This window comes from Hesperophylax consimilis, chromosome 10 (assembly GCF_061612785.1).
Source record: "Hesperophylax consimilis isolate HC1 chromosome 10, BYU_Hcon_1.0, whole genome shotgun sequence".
Lineage (NCBI taxonomy): Eukaryota > Metazoa > Arthropoda > Insecta > Trichoptera > Limnephilidae > Hesperophylax > Hesperophylax consimilis.
Window position 1 is genome coordinate 5,742,540 of NC_142845.1, and position 18,752 is coordinate 5,761,291.

Here is an 18,752-nt window from a genome sequence, read left to right on the forward strand (position 1 = left end):
TTGGACGTGAATTATAATAATCCAGGAAGAGCCAAAAAGAAACTAGGAAATATAAGAAGATGCAAGAAGAACAAAGACATAAAAAGGAAAAAAAAACGAGTCAAGAACCAGGAAGAACCAAAAGGAGGCAAGGAATTGTAAGAAGAGGCAAGAAGAAAAAAGACATAAAAAAGGAAAAAAAGACGAATCAAGAACCAGGAAGAACCAAAAAGAAGCAAGGAATTGTAAGAAGAGGCAAGAAGAACAAAGACATAAAAACGGAAAAAAAGACGAGTCAAGAACCAGGAAGAACCAAAAAGAGGCATAGAAATGTAAAAAGAGGCAAGAAGGACAAAGACATAAAAAAGGATCAGGAAGAGCCAAAAAGAGGAAAGGAAATTTAAGAAGAGGCAAGAAGGAGAAAAACATAAAAAATACGAGTCGAAAACCAGTAAGAACCAAGAAGATCCAAAAATAGACAATGAAGAGAGAATTCATGAATTTATTATTTCCACCCTATAAATGCACCCACTTGTCAGGTACTCAAGAATTCACAACCTCAAAACATTACCCCAAACCATTTATAAGTCCCCGAGCAACGCCAGGTACACGTCACCTAGTAAGTAATAAAAATAACACCCTAAAAAACTTTCCGAATATTCAAATTCGATGATCGTATAAACCTGTCGTCACTTTCTCGCTAATAATATTAAGTAGCCGTAAAGCACGACAAGCGGCTGTTTTCAAGGCCGTCTGCAGCACGTACAGGCATTGGCGCGTGACTGATTTTGAAGTGTCACGTGATCAAGTCAGTGCCATCGAGCACCGAAAGTGTGCAAATGGCGGCAATTGTTGTTGATACTCGTTGTTACTGCTGATTTGCCCACCGCAAGCATATTAAACAAACAGAACGATTAGACTGACGTTGTACTATAGTTCCTCGGCATCGCTGTCGGAAGTGAATACATATGCACCAATACTTATAAGCTATAATCCTAAGTACGTGCTGTTAAACTCTAATTGTGGGAACTGTACCTATGTATCCTAACGATCAATTCGAAGTAGGAACTCTTCGAATATTCAAAAGCTATTATTACTGTTATCACTAGCCAGTACTAAGGTATCAAATAGGAATAATTTATGAATAACTCGATGATCGCATTTCTACTCATTGCACTTTTAAGTTTGCTTCTTACATTTCATTCATAATTCAGTTTGACTAGCCAAGGTAACAAATACATTTTTATTTTTAGTCATTGCACTTTTACGTTTGGTTTTTACAACTCAGTCATTCTTCAGTTTTATGATTAGCTAAGATATCAAATATGAATAACTCGATGATCGCATTTCTACTCATTGCACTTTTAAGTTTGCTTCTTACAAGTCAGTCATTATTCAGTTTTATGACTAGCCAAGGTATCAAATACGAATAATTTATGAATAACTCAATGATCGCATTTCTACTCTTTGCACTTTTAAGTTTGCTTCTTACATTTCATTCATTCTCCAGTTTTCTGACTAGCCAAGGTATCATATATGAATAACTCGATGATCGCATTTCTACTCATTGCACTTTTAAGTTTGCTTTTTACAACTCAGTCATTCTTCAGTTTTATGATTAGCCAAGGTATCAAATATGAATAACTCGATGATCGCATTTCTACTCATTGCACTTTTACGTTTGGTTTTTACAACTCAGTCATTCTTCAGTGTTATGATTAGCTATAACTCGATGATCGCATTTCTACTCATTGCACTTTTAAGTTTGCTTCTTACAAGTCAGTCATTCTTCAGTTTTATGACTAGCCAAGGTATCAAATACGAATAATTTATGAATAACTCGATGATCGCATTTCTACTCTTTGCACTTTTAAGTTTGCTTCTTACATTTCATTCATTCTTCAGTTTTCTGACTAGCCAAGGTATCAAATACGAATAATTTATGAATAACTCGATGATCGCATTTCTACTCATTGCACTTTTACGTTTGCTTCTTGGCATAATTAATGGCATATTTCTGAACGTATCCGAAAACTAAAAATGATTTTAAAAATAATGTGAATTTTATTGTCTACTCTATATAAATAAAATGTTCCTTTGTTCAAAATCTTAAATCAAAGAATGTTCTTCACCGATTGCTTTGAAATGTTGTTACAACAATGCATTCGAAAACGCGTGTGTGTTTATATACCCATATTATATAGATGTCACCTGTGTTTTTTTAAAACAGCGCCATCATTTGTACGTAAAAACAACAAGCACTATTGTTTCTCCATCAGCACATAGCAACGCGTGGCGGGGTTCAGCTAGTTAGAAAAAAACATTTTGTTAAATACAAAATTTGAAGGCAAACATGAAAAAGTTTTAAATTGGCTCACTTTACGCTTTTCGTCCAAACATTGAACTAAAATTACTGATAACCAAATAAATATAATTTTTTTAGACAAATTTATTACAAATATTACGTCACCTCACTTTTTTGTAGTTTCATACAAAAATAATTAGAAAAAAATTAACAATTTTTTTCTCAAATTACGTTCGGAACCTTTGGTTTCATAGAGGTATAAATTTTAATTCGTCTGTGGTTAACTTCAATATAAAGCTCGGTGTTTTCCCTTTATAACACCGTTTAGTTCATATTTCTAACTATGACAGTAAGGTAGACACAGCGATTTATATGTGACCATATGAGTTGTTTCTAAAAACCAACAAATTGACTCCACGGGTAATATCTGTTTGTTCACAAAACTGAACAAATTAACCAAAGGGGTTAAATACCCAATCATTCCGTTATTCATCGCATATCTTTAGAAATGAAATTCAAATACCAAATCAGATTATAAACGAATTACAGAAGCAGATTGGAAAACAACATCTTAAGAGGAAGCTACAAGCCAAAAATGTGTATATTCTTGGTATACCTTATATTGTAGGTAATAGGCATTAAAATCGCTTGACAAACGGAGTCTAGAAACATTCGATTTCAAGCACAAAACAGGTTTTTATTTAATTTGTAAATAATTTTATAAGAAAGCAAAAAAGTTAATCAAGTGAAACTGTCACAGATAATCTTAGCTATAATACAGTATTTTTTTAAAGTTGTTTCCGTTATGCGTCCATCGTTTCTATTGAAAAAAAATATTTTTAGTAGTTTACATTTATATTTTTTATTTGTATTCTACTCAAACGAAACGATAGGAAAACCTTCAATTTATCTAAAGCATATATTTTTTATATTTTTTGGTATTCATAATGTACACCAATTCGTTATAAAGATTAATCAAAATAGTGATTTGGCATTAAGGTTCGCCTTAAAGTTAGATTACAAAAACATTCAATTTGTAATTCAGTGAACACAGAATCCAATCTTCAAATTAACATTTTAATCAACACGATACGCAGACTAGAAAAGATACGCTCATGAAATATGAGCATACCAGCTGCACTGCGCATGTTTAGTGCGCATTACCACATTCTGAAATGAGAACTCTATTAGTAAGGATTGATATCAGTTAAGTTCCATCTTACTTCTGCGGTTTGATCACAAATTAATGTGTTAAACCACATTCTTTTAAATAATTAACCAGGTACTTACTGATAATGCAATATTGTGAAATGAGTTCGCTTATGTTGTAAAATACCACACATAATGTCAGTAATGATTAATGGTATTAGTTAATTATCTTAACTGTATCGTAAATCAATCAACATTTTTTAAATATAAGGTTTGTAAACACCCATAAAACGTGTATTTGTAAGAACGGAATGTCCATTCGAATGGTGTACAAGATTGCACAATTCACACAACCTTTTTACAACAAAAAAATCTTTGTTTTATTCCAAGAATTTTTTGAAACCACAGGTTTGATAGGCTGGTACTAATTATTATATTATACATGGATGTATCCGAGGCATAATAGGCTCCTTCGCATCGACTACAAATCTGGCAATACTCTGCTCAAACATTGCGAGATCTTCGAGGACGGAAAAAAATGTCAGATAGGGGAATGTGGTTTATGAGGATAACAATAGGGTTGTACGCTCTTTAGTTTGCAATGGAATCCACAAATATCGTTACCAGCGATGCCAACACGTCCTGGAATCCAAATACGATCATGTTTTTTACAATCAGGACTAAACGTATTTAAAGTGATCAACAAGATAAAGAAGAGGACTGGATTTATGTTTTTTGAGAGATCTGAGAGAGTCAGAGAGAACTGAGAGAGTCAGAGAGAACTGATAGAGTCAGAGAGGACTGAGAGAGTTAGAGAGAACAATGGAGTGTCCGTTACTTTTTTAGATAACATATTTGAGAGAATCAATTATTGCAATACATTTGGCTGAAAACATTGAAAATTGGTTTGAAATTTTATGAAATATTCTGTCGTTATAATTATTGTGATAAACGTTAGTAGGTACATATACCACATACCATAGGGATTTGGAGCCATCAGTAAATAAAAAAGAAAAGTTGGCTCATTCAAATGAAATAATGTTCTTTGCCATATTATTGACAGATTCTACACAATTCAATTCAGACATTTTTCTGTTCAGTTGGTTTTCTTGTCCGAAAAGTGCACCAAGTATTCAAGCGGAGTGATAATGTGATGCCTAGTCTCGTCATGAGGAAAAACTTCACACCGATTGTAAACCGACAAACCGCAGCTCGGTGTGGGAAATGCAAATGCCTGAAATGCCGTACAAATGTTGTGTCGACGAGTGCAACTCGTTTATAAGCGCACTTGTGCGGTTTTAGCTCGGAATACAAGTACCCACACTCGTAGGTATAATATACAAAGTGTGGTTTCTGAGATTGCCACAAATGGTTTATCGCCCATTCGAAAAAAGCTGTGATGTTTGTTTTTTTTTTTTTTAATTTTATTATGAGTCGCTAACTCAACCATCTTTTATTCGTTGGAGACGAGAAAGCCAACACTAAACAACTAGGTTTTAAATAGCTTAAGTATATTCATTAGATACAGTGTAACTAAGATGAGGCAATAAGTGACAATTAGTATGGGAATTAATACCATATTAAATGAGGCATACAGAGTATTCAATTTAAATTACCTCTCAGACCAGGAACATAATAGGATGTTGAAACGTTACTTCAAATATACAATGCCAAGCTAAAATTAAATGCATCTCATTTACTCAGTACCTATTCAAAGGCGTAGTGTGAAACATGAGAACTGATCGTTTCTACGACTCCATTCGCATCATTCGAACAGTGAACACTGACGTCATAAAAATGCAGTTTTTTCTGATAAATTTCTAGGTAACAATTTAAAATTTGTAACATTATATCCATCGTGAGCTACAGAGATTTTAAATACTAATCTTTCAATAAATAAGACGCCATAGTAACCTACTACAACAAATGAAAACATTAATTTATCTGTACGAAATAAATAGTGAAATATAATATAATAATGAAGTCATACAAATCAAATACCTACTTACACATAATTTGTTAAAATTGTATCATTCGGAGATTTTGAAATATCAGTAGGATTCTATTCAGTGCATATTTTGTGTATCGCAAACACAATTCTTAAAAAAATTGGCAAAAAAAGGATATATTTGTCAATAAAAGATACCAAACAATAATAAAGATAAGAATTGCTTATTTGGAGAGGGTGATAATCTGATTTTAACCTCCAAAGCATAGCAAAGTATTAACATTTTCCGACGTAGAATTTTATTCCGGTGGTGACTGCCCCACCCAATTGATTAAATTTAACAATCTTCTAACTTCTCCTGAAGAATAACAATAATGATTAAATTTAACGGACAGGAAAGGATTTCTTCGGACGAGAACTTCGTCGGAAGAAACTCTTTATTTTAATCAAGTCTTCTTTCGGGGAACGATATTTCCTTCGATCACGTTGAATCAGAAGGGGTGGTGATTGCGAATTTTCAGCGGAAAGTCTCAATAGTTGATGTATTGATAATAACTGGAATCTGAAAACTGAGAATAATAATAACGAATAAAGGTTAAAAATACGATTTGGATATTGTAATGTCTGGGATTACTGTGCAAGTATATATACTTGAGTACGGGAGTCTTTAATAATTGCTTGATTCGTTAACGATTACGAGAAGTTTATTATTGGAGTTAATTAAAATAAATTGCTTAATGGACAGACGTCTGTTCTGACTGAGACTATGCCGGGGATAAGAAATACAAAAGAACTCCCAACCTATGAATCGGCTATCCTCGGCTGCCGTCGGAACCATTCGGTTTCCAACAGTGCAAGCACCGCCATCTGTGATTAACTCTCAAAACTGGATACTAATAACTGAACCAAAACCAAAATTACAGAAAGGTAAGACGAATGAACGAAGTAATAAGGGTAGGGATAATATATAAAGCTAAAATTAATGGTAGAAGAAATAGGGGACGCCCGTTGAAGACGTGGCACGATCAAGTGAACCAAATTCTTGATTGTGTGAAGATTTGATATGTATCAGACAATAAAGATTAGATTACATACAATATTATTTATACCCGCTAAGCTACTGCAAGTAGCTTGTCAGCAGGAGATTAGTTGCACCTATAATAATAGTATAGTACATAAAATTAAAATAATCATCAACGCTTTAGCGTAGTAATACATACATTTCTACAAAAAAATCAAAAAAATAATAAATAAAAAATTGTGTTATACCTTAAATTTGAAAATACAGAAACAGTGTTGTGGGGAAAAAAAAAACAGTCTTAATACATGAGGTTACTCCTTAGTAGCCATGATTTTAATATTAAAGAGAATTTATTAATGGAGCAATTTTCTTTTAATTCATATGGCAATTTGTTAAAAATTAAAGGTATTGTGTATTCAAGAGTTCTTTGACCATATTTGTTTTGAAACACAGGTACTTTCATTCCTTTATTTTGTATGAAACGTGTATTGTGTACATGATCCACCATTGTTTTATACGGACTGTCAGATATATGCTGTAATACAATTTTTTGCCACATAAGGGCACGAATCGGTAATACATTTATTGATTTATACATAATACTAATGTCTCTCCTCTGGTTATAAACGGTTTTGCTTACTAACAACTTTACCATGGCATTTTGAATCATTTGTACATGTTTTATGTTGGTTTTGCACGATTGACCCCATGAAGTTATCCCATATCTTACGGTAGATTCTGCAAGAGACAGATAAATCAATTTCATAGTTTTTAAAGGCACAAAATATTTTATTTTATACAGTCTTCCTACAATAGACCGAAGGCGCTTACACAGTTTTGAAATGTGTACATCCCACTTCATGTTACAATCTACTGTAACTCCTAGATAGACATAGTGGTTAACCAGTTCGATATTTGTACACGCACAGGGCTGTGTGATATTGTTGTGAATGCAGTCAAAAGAGTGAGATATGATTAGAGGTGCCTCGCTATACTTGGCATGTGGTGATCTTATATGCATCAGTTTTGTTTTTTTAGAATTAATTAGTAAACCATAATCATGTGACCACCTTAATAAAGAAATAAAGTCTTGCTGCAACAAGTTCATTGCAATAGATAAATTTTCATGGGATATGACAAGTGCAGTATCATCAGCGTATACATAATATTTAACAAACGAAAAAAATTTTGTCATAAGAGATACAAAGATAATATAAAATGTTGGTCCCAAAATTGACCCCTGCGGAACTCCAGTTTTGACATTTTTTATTTCAGTAAATTTATCTGATATTTTTACCTTGATTTGGCGGTTGGTTAAAAAGTTTTTGAATAGTTTGAGTGTATTTCCTCTTACCCCTATTGCCTCCAAAATATTTAACAATTTCGTCGTATCTATAGTATCAAATGCCTTAGAATTGTCTATGAACAGTACCATTGTACCAATGTATTATGAATGTGAATAAAGCAAGGAGTTTGTGCCAAGACCGACTTTATCGGCGGTCCATTCTCTCTACCTACTCCTGCTAGGAAACAGCGTGATGATTAGTTAGTTAGTTACAAAATATGTACATCATATATCGCCAGCCTTTATCGTGAGGTTTGAGGTATGAGGCTTGCAGTCCATTCAAATGGTTTGGAGAATTGATCGATTACCCTTCGCGAGCGCGGAGCGCGATTTCGAGCGCGATTCGGAGCGAGTTGCGAGCAATTGCGAGAATTGCGAGCGCGATTCGATTTTCGAGCGCGATGTGCCTCCGCGGTGGTTCGCTCGCCCGGAGTTCGGACGCCTCACGAGATATATGATAAATCATGTGAGATTCGGCAAATCCTGACTCTCTTATTAAGGTAGGAAATCGCCACGCAAACACCTCCGGATGCCACTTAGAAAAATCGTTCAGCATGAGTACCTGACACGCGCAACAGTGATCTTCCTAAATTGCCAAACGGAAAAAAAATCCTACAAAATATTTGAAAAAATCTAGAGAGATCTTTCGGATTTTCACAGTGGAAATCATTGGGAGAGAAAAAAAAAATGAAGGTAACACATTTCAACGATTAAAAAAATGCAGTTCTTAATTTACTCGGTTAAAGTTAACAAAGCACAATATAGTAATTTATTGATTTTAACTTGCCAACCTAAAAAATAGGAGAAAACATGCATATTTTACAATAGGAAAAAAAATATTTTTGAAGAGGTGACATTTTTGTACTCTCTGGTTTTTTCTCATTCTATATAAAAATTTTCTCATTTTTTGTTTATTTTTTATTTATCTTATATCCATGATTTAAAACAATAAGTTTTACAGATTCTAAATTAAAAAAAATACAGATTTAAGTAGATTGTTAAAGAATCCGTTAACAAACTGCTATGTAGCAGTTTAACGGGACTTCATTGTAATAATGTAACATTGATAAATAAATAAATTTTAAAAATAAATGCAAAGCTGCGCCGACTTACTTACTCATATAAAGCTGAAATGGTATCCGTTCGTCAATTTAGAAAAGGCTTAAAGTGTTTAATTCTTTTTCCTGAGATGCGCAAGAAGCAGTTCTGCTGCTAAATCGGCTATGGATTACCCAGAGAACCGGTGTTTTGAAATTTGGTAAGAAACTGCTGAATTTACTATGCTTGTTTATATTTTTTACCACGAGGTATCCGCATCAAATGTTAATTAATTCGATTCGCCATGTCTTCTTTGAATGGACCTCGACATTTTCAATGATACAAATTAAGTAACCAGACAAAACAGAACATTATAAAATAATAGGTTAGGTAAGTTTATGTACGGTAAGGTTAGTTTTTCTTCATCACTTTTCGTTTTGTAACTGTTCCGTTTTGTCGGGGAACCACAAAATCGGACCGTTTGGGTTATCAATGAAGCTGACTGTATCGCTTAGATATGCGAGTTTACCTAAAATCTTCAGTCCTGGCAACTCTTTAGCAAATAGAAGAAAAAACACAAGTAGGCACGCATCATGCCATGTGTGCCCAAATTTAGCAGGCGATATTTAATAATGGCTGTGCAAAGTTTCTGTGCAAATACCGCAACCGTACATTCAGTGGAGAGATAAACATATAGAAGTGCGTTGTGTTCTCTTCCGTATGATTGAACTTTTTTTTCATGACTTTACATGGAATAATTTTTTTTTTCAAGGCTCGCCACAACTTATGGCATGTCGTGTGCTCGACGTCACAGCGAACTTATCTTTGGATAACCCTTGTAAAATACATATTATATTGAAGCACAAAAAAAAAACATTGTCGTTTTTTTTCTTGATCGGATTAAAAATTAATTTGGCCTTTCTTGGTTTTAGGAATCGGGAGGTCTTATTTATATGAATAACATGCAAGAGTCCCAACTGCTCCTGACTCGCCTAAACCAGTGAGACTATGGCATCCTATATTGTGAGATTGAAAGGAGTTGGGAAGTCAACAGGAGTTGGGAAGTCAACAGGAGTTGGGAAGTCAACAGGAGTGGGGAAGGAACAGCTGTTTCATCATTATACAATAATGAAGACAAACATTCCAACATTAAATGAAGGGAAACGAAAAAACAACGTTGAGTGCCTCACTCAGTTGATTTTCGAACGCTTCAATTCTGAATGGTGGTCTCACACCAGGGCGATGCTGAGAGTATCTCACTATATTAATAATTTAAAAAAATAAAATTTCTCTTGCACACCTCGGAATTTGATCGCTAGGGGTAAGGACCCCTAGAACACGGAGGCCGTCAACTTGTAAATTGGTGACATTGATTTTGTTTCAAATCGGCACAGATCACATTTCTAGTGAATAGCTGTTCAGTGCAAAGGTACAATGTACATTCAATAATAAAACTCGTATATCCATCTCTGGGAGTAAATAAAGCCATTTTTGTATAGAATATAATACTACGTATTTTTATTCCAATTGAGACGGTATAATGCCGATATGACATGTGTGTGTGTGTTTGGTGGCGACTCACATAAAACTAGATAACAAAGAAAAAAATAACTTAAACTATTAAATTCGGTTATATAAAGTTGAGCAGATAAATTATTAAGAAATAATTTTAAAAAGTGAAAATTGTAAACACACCTCTTTCGAAAAATTTCCCACGTACACGGAGAAAACTTACTGATAAAAACTATTGTTGATTTATTAAGAATCTCTTCAAATTATTCGTTATCCGGTTAAAAACAGGGTTGCAGTACCTGAATGAATGAACTGATAGGTTTCCTGATAAACTTTTATCAAAATACCAATGAATTGTCACGATTTCGGAACAAATGTTCACAAAAATCGTAACATTTTCGCATTTCGTCATTATATATTATTAAGACAAAAGCAGGTGCATGAACACTTTACCGATAGTATTAAGAATTTATTAAAAGTTTATCAGGAAGCGTCCTGCAGACCCGTTTTTAACTTTATTACCAATAAATTAAAGAGATTATTAATAAATCAGCAAAATTAATTTTTCGTAACGTGTCCCCTTCTAACGATCATATTCCTTAATATACCCCCACTCCAACCCCTTCCACTTCTTCATCAATTCTTCTGCCGATTAGGGTTTGCAGCTCTCCTCTCCCACTCTCTAACTCTTCCAATGTTAATCTATATTTTCTTTAGTATACGACTCATCCCGATGAAGAGAGCGTTGTTCTCGAAACATGTAGATTTTGTACCTCTAATAGTGGTGCAGTGAACAAAGCCATTTGACTTTAATTCAATAAAAACCTTATACAGCCTTATTCATTAAATGGGAATCTATGGTTTATTTATAGAACGAAAGTTAAAATCGATTCAACTTTGGGTTTCTATTTCATAGAAAGTAATCTCTCTAATCCGTTTCATAAGTTCTATGAAATAGAGCAGGTGGGATCCCAGGTTTTTAGTACACGGAGAAAAATAAGTATCGAATGATTTCAAAAATACTAAAATAAAATAACTTTTTTCTTGGTTTCTGATAATGATTTCTTTTTAATGTTATTTTTTTAATGAGCGCAGCGAAATTCTGTTTTAACTCGACCTATTGCATTTGTCCGTCCGTAAACTTGTTTGTACATTCCGTTTCCGGTTTAAAATGATTGCTGTGGTTCAGTAAAGATTATTATTCAGATGTAAAAAAGACGTTTTCATTCGGACTTTCTTACTCGCATTTTTGCGATAGTATAGTACCTACGTGACTGAACAAAGGATTGTCATTGAGTTAATGACATTTCTTTGGACAAATTGTAAAATCAATTATTTGGTATTTTTTCAACATCATGGTAACACAACACCTTCCTGAAGAAAGTTTGAAAAAAGAAGAGGACAAATAATTGTATAATTCCATATTCAATTTTTGTATAGATAAATATTGTATGGTTTACAATTATTGTAGGCAGCAATAAGTAGGTACCCACTTACAAATCTCATGATTTCAAAGGAAATTTTGGTTTCGATTTATGAAATAAGAAAAAATTAGAAACATACTTTTTTAGACGTGAAGTAACGTGTACATCACAATCAAAATTGAGGCGTTTGGAGCAGAAGTGTCAAATTCCACAAAAATGCATTTAGTTACGTAGCAATTGGAAGGGAATTAGATGTCTCATAAAACAATAGAAGTGGCTAGATCACTCAATTAAAACACTCCGCAATTCAGAACTTTAAACACATTTATCTCGGCCCAACATTTTTTAGGCGTACGCCGTTCTGCGCTAAACGCCTCAATTATAACCATATATATTACTTCCCCTTACTTCATGTGTTTATATTTACTTTCACGCATGTATCTCATTATATGAATTAAAAGCAGTTGGGCGTAAATAAATAAATCACTTTCAGAATAATAACAATCATTTTCCGACTTCCCACGAATCAATTTTCAGTTTTTGTTTTCAGAATCAAAAAAAGAACTCAAAGGAATGTGAAAATAACATTGCGTACGAAATCGTAAATACAGTTGGCAATCTAGCTTCCAAGGAATTAATAATTCACATTTTTTCGAACAATCATAAATAATAGGAATTAAATTCTAGGAAACCATTACTCTTAAACCATGGCGAGTGAGTTGAAGCTAATGTGCAAGCAGTTTTAATGAAGTAAACCACATGGGGTAAAATCTAGAAACGAGGTCACAGAGTCGAACAATTTCACAAGTGCATATTTGTAAATATTAACGAATTCATAATTACAATTAATTTCGATTGTAAAATGTTAACTGCTGGCAAGTAAAAAAGCAGCTCCTACAAAATGCCTGGACTGCAATTTAATACTTAACATTTTATTAAAAAGACAAATAACTTAGTTTACATAACTGTATTTTTATATACACTATCTATATGTTTCGAGAACAATGTCCGTTTCATCAGGAGAAAATGTAAAGAATATAAAAATAAAATTATGAAAACTAAGTTATTTGTATTTTTAATAAAATAAATAATGCCATCACAAAGTGATAACCGGTTAGAAGAATTTTTCCTCAAAAAAATTATATATATATATATGTACAGGATGTATTAGGGTTCCTATTATTATTGATAATAGGATTTTCTCTCTAGATACACTTTATAAAGTTTTATAAAATTCAATAATATATATTTTTTGTTAAGATTTCATTCATAAACAAGTTCTAATGTGTAATTATTATTACGTGTGTAAGGTACGCGTGTATCTTCTGTAATATCATTATTCGTTAATTGAATAATAATATTATGGAATATAATACATTCAATATATTTATATTTTAAAAGCATTTTTTTAATTAAAATGTAATTCTACAAATTGAATTTGATAACAATTTAAAAATAAAATAAAATATTTTTTCTTTTGTAGAATTGTTTCACGTTTTGGCTTTGAAACCGTGAAAACGAAAACGTGAAACTTGATAAAAAAAACAAATGACCAAAAATGGTACTGCTTTAAATTCATTTATGTAATTGAAAGAACGGAAAAATAAACATAATTCATGGCACAGCCTAACTTTTTAAATATATACATATATATTAGAACGGGGTACCCCAGTAAGGTCACACTTTTCGACTTTTGTAAAAATTATTTAAATATATATATAAATTTTAATTTTAATTACTTTTATTTTATAGATTTTTTTAAAGATTACAATTTTCAACTACCAAACTAGGCTACTGCCTGTGTTATGGTAGCCATAAAAAGTGAAAAAAAAATAATAAAAAGTGTTAAAACAATATAAAGGTGAAGATACTATATATACGTTTTTAAATATTTTTTTGTATAGTTTTAGGAAGTCTTTGGAAATTCTTTAAAGAATTCTCGGATTTAATATATATCCATATATATTAACTCCGAGCAGGTCCGAGGAAATTAATTTTCTTCTGAGACTTTGTGATATTTGTGGATGCTGTGTAGAGGATAATTTGTGGATTCAATGATAATGAATGATGTAAAAGTAACCTTAATATGATATTTATATTGTTTCTCTAAACGTCTAACTCTAAACGAACACGAAGTTTTTTTATTAATATATGGTTATGTGATACAACTTGAGTTTTTCAATAATTTATATAAAATCGTTTAATAATGGCTTGGAGGACTAATGAGGCTGTGACCCAACAGGTTAAGCTACATCATCAAAAAATCGCGTTTGCGGTAACGCGAAATTTGCAATTTTCGATCAAATAACGCGAATTTTCGTACCTTTCAGGCAACTTTCTGATATTTTAAAGGAATAAATTAATACAATACCTTCTGAATGTTTCTTCGTTTATGGTTTTGTCAAGCTTGAATAGCTATTAGATATAATACAGCGAACTTTACATTTAATCCTAAGACACTTTACCCTATACACTTCAATGCTTATTTGGGCGTGGCCTATACAGATTATATGTTGAAGTGTCACTCTAGGCACCTACGGCAGGAGAGGGGGTCAGATCAATTGGTCACTGCCGCGGAATGTCATTTTTTTGTATGAGATCTGTCACCTTGACAGCTGACAGCCGCGTGATCACGGTGTTCCGTAAATTGATCCGACCCCCTATCCTGCCGTAGGCAAAAGAGGGGTTCACATCATTTTCAAATGTCGCCTGGCTAGCAGATCACGGCATATCGTCGTCGCCACGTCCACACATACAACACATCAACTGTCATGTGTGACAGGTCTGTATCGGATTGTATTGCTAAGAGCGATGCGGTGTTATAAAAAACGCTTTGATGCGTGCATGTGTCGCCACCATTAAAATGCTGTATTCTTAGGTACTGTCTTCGAAAAAAAAACATTCTGCTTCAAAATACCGAAAATTTAACATAACATCACTTTTGCTGCAAAATACAACAGAGTTTACTGAAAAATATATCGCTTGTTATGTGGCACAAGAGATATATGTTGTGTGATTTTCTTTTTCATAGTTTGAAATGATCATTTCTTCAATAACAATTAAAATATCCAAATGAAAACGGTCACAACTTATGCAATATAATATAAATGTTTGGTTAGCGCATCCATGTATTTTATTATTTATCGTTATTCTGTGGTATATATATCTCACATAAACGAGCGGTATCCGGATAGAGAATAATTAAATAGATCCTACAATATTTTACAGTCCACCCTATTTAGGGTGGGTCTATCCGTCTTCCGTTGAAGTAAATTGTAAATAAATGGAGATTCCCCCAATTCCCGCTTCCTCCATTTTGTTTCGGCAATTAGGGCGACCATTAACAATTCGGCAAACAGAAGATACGATTTCGCTGATCATTTTACACGGGTCGCCGGCTGAATGCTAAGATATTAAATGCCTCCATTTCAGCAGATGCTGCGATTAAATTCCACAATTTTACACGCGAATGTTGCCATTAAATTCTTAAATTCGAGAAAAATGTACAATTTTAATGAACAATGATCACTTTTGTTAGCGCCATTTTGATTTTTTTGGCATTCAATCTCCACGGAGAAAAATTTGTACCTATTACTGATTTATTAAAATCTTGTTAAAAGGGTGACAGCAGGCCATTTCCTGATAAACTCTTAGTTCTTTCATAATACATATATCGAAACACATGTTCATGCAGCTGCGTCCATCATGTTACTATACAAAGACGAAATACGGAAATATTCGATTTTTTATGAACACGTGTTCCGAGATCGCCACCAGTTTTTAACAGCAATACAAATAATTTTTAATAAATTAGCAATGTTTTCAATTTGGGAAGCGGGTAACCATTTATTGGATAATCAACACATAACACATCTGCCATAGGTCACCCCAAGTGGTTCGCTACGTTTGGTGACTTAACAGGGGTGACCGGGTTCATGGAGTGAGGTGTGTTCAGGATGCGCCTACCCACCAACTGCGTGAGTTGCCAGATCGAGAGAGGCTGCAGTGTGAGGGATATATTCGTATGTCCGTCACTCCAAGATACACTGATCACTAGATTCCTACCCAACTCTCATACCTTTTACCTTCCCAGAACTGCCTCACCTTCCTTTCATTTCGTTTTACCTAATTCTATTTCATAGTGGTACTGAAATATAATTAAGTAAAAACGCCAGCCGCAGGGCGTGTTTGTACGCGGTTTGTCGTTTCCAGCTATTCCAAAACCGCTGCGTTTAATCGCAGTGCGTGCGCCCGCTAACACGAAAGATAGAAATCTCAGACATGTGACCATACAGGTCATACATCCTCAAAATACTCCGGACAGTAGATACGGTAACAAATTTGAAAATTCTTCATCGAATGGTCGAAAACCGTTAAATAGTCCTAAATAGATTTATAAAATTTAGTTAACTCCAATTTGACATCATTAAGAGCGACAAATTATCAGGATTACATTATGGCGATGCACTACGTCGTGTAATATTTTAAATTGAGCCGCTATCAATAACAACCCTTACGTAGATGGCGATAAGGTTTAAATTCCCGCTTAACACCATCCGCCTGTTTTGATTTATGCAAGAAAAAAACATGGCCAAAGAGTGCCTTTTATTTTATTTTGTCGATGTTCAGGCATAAATATTTATTTTTTTCTCGATCATTTTATAAATAATTTAATTTGCCACATTATACAATAAAATCATAACCGAAAATGGGTTTGTAAGTAGAAGATTTTGAACTTTAAAGCAATTTTCATAGGCCTTTACATTATTTTTTCTGGACTTTTAAAAAGACAAAAATACTCGATTATTTCAAAGGCCAAGATTTATTCTACTCGCAGTATTTAATTAAAGCATCTGAAACATTTCTAGGCGACCAAATTTTCAAACCAAAAACACATGATTTTGCATTACTACGTATGGCATCGCCTTAACTGATATTCGTAGAAGTGAGAACTACGTCAGAAACATCCCGTTTTGAGCGGGACCGTCCCGTTTAAAGGGACCCCGTTCCGTTGTCCCGGAGAAAAACGTCAGGACGCGGAATATACTGTTTTCCGAAAGAGGGCCAAAGGCGACATCAACTTGATAGGGGATTATCTCTACAATTAGATACATACCTTTATCTCTTCACTTGGTATCATGGATCCAATGTCTAGAGATGGTCCCGGTGACAACATCAGGGTGAAAATTACCCTGATGATATCCAATCTTAGACAGGAGAAGATATCAACGTATTTGTACGAACAGGTGACATTATATCCGTTTAAGTTCATTATTTATGAGTGACTTTGTGGTACAATTTATATTTGAATCGAGATTTGTTTTGTCTTTTGGATTAATCTCTTTGTATTAATAATAATAACATTAATTAAGAATCGGTAGTTATTTACTATGTAATGTTAGTTAAAGATATCTGATATTTTATATGCAGCTTTTTTTCTCATTGAATAATTTCAAAATTTTAAGTAAATTAATTTATTTGCGGGTTCTTTACAACGAATGCATTTTTGTCGATATTATCTGGGGTTACGAGATCATATTACCAATTTGCATGATTCATTAAATTTGTTTTATCAACAATGCTTCTATTACGAAACTTGAAAGAGGAAAATATTGTTATGCCTTCATACATAACTCGGCAATTATTATTTTAAGAGAATTATACAGGAATTTAACAGTTTAAAAACTCATCGAATATGGAAAAACTATAGTACCTAAGTCACGATATTTTTTACAGCAAAAAAAATCTTTTTTGTATTGTAAAAATGCTAAAAAACTGATCCAGTGATAATTTATTCAATATAATGAAAAAATCTAACCATATTTTTTCAAAACAACATGAAAATATATTCGTGATATCGATCTCAAATAAGGTTCGTTCTACAAAATCTATTAATTTGAGTAACGTTTTATAAGTTATACGATATCGCAAATAACAGGTAATGCGATAGGTATCATTTTCAACACAGCACTATTTCCTTGTAATATTTAACGAGTTTTAAAAATTAAATTGCACAAGTATACAAACATAAAACAAACATTGAATTACGATAAATTCGGTTGTGAAAGTAATCGTTTATAAACAATACAATATTATTATTACTTGCAGAGCGCGCTATTTTATTTGATAAAAAATATTATTATTTATTATTAAGGTAACCAGTAACCACTATCAATCTGTAATAATAGTGGGTAATTTTGTCAACAGACCACTTTTTTCTTCGTGGAATCTTATGAGATTACGTTAAATTGAGCTGTTGTATAAATAAGTGATTTTTATTACGTGGGAATATCGATAAACAAGATTATTGAGATGAATGAAACGGCCTAATAAATAGAAGCCAGTTTACTAAATTTATGATAGATATTTAAGTTAATTTGACATTGTAAAATGCTCCGGAAAAAAATTGTTTGTTGCTGTCAAATTTAAGGAAAATGAAAATTAATGACGCTAGTAGAAATTTAGGTCTGTTTTCTGTGGCGTTTTTTTTATTAAATGCGTGAAAATAGAGACTTACCAGATGAAATCTTTGCAGTGGGAGCAGAACGTTGGCTGCTTGAAGAACCTCGGCATGAACTTGTGGCCTTTGATGTTGTAAACATTCTTCTTCTTGAGCGCGCCTTTCCGGCCTCGGAGGCGGAAGCCGAGCGACGCATCCGCACCTCCCTCATCACAATTATTATCCTCTGCCATCATTTTCTTTCACAGGATTCACTTAACTTAGAACTGGTTGCGTTTGCAGAACTGATAACTCCCGCCCAAAGAGGCGCACCAAGCGAACGCACGGTGCGCTCGCGACCAAACGTCAAAACCGTCTGGGAACAATATAAATAAAATACATGCACAATGTTTACTTCGCACGGAGCCGAGACAAACTGCCCGCCAAACAGCGCATGCGCCCCACTGACATATGAGCCAAGAACCTAAACAACTTGATCGAACATGTGGCGCCTCCAAGGTGTCAGCACTGGAGAATTCAAAATCTGCGCGTGCGTACTCTTACCTCATTATACTTTGTAGGGATTGCAGGA

The 18,752-nt window shown here is 33.5% G+C and overlaps 1 protein-coding gene across 2 annotated transcripts in view; it reads right to left on the reverse strand.

Moving 5' to 3' along the window:
* The window catches only part of LOC149420215 (protein kinase C, brain isozyme-like), a 610,992-nt gene extending 592,395 nt beyond the window's left edge, over window positions 1-18,597 (reverse strand). For both annotated transcript variants that reach the window (XM_089636531.1, XM_089636532.1), the window contains exon 1: window positions 18,239-18,597. In XM_089636531.1, the coding sequence (XP_089492657.1) occupies window positions 18,239-18,417 (179 nt within the window). In that variant the 5' untranslated portion in view covers window positions 18,418-18,597. The remainder of the gene's footprint in view (window positions 1-18,238) is intronic.
* Window positions 18,598-18,752: the final 155 nt, after the last annotated feature.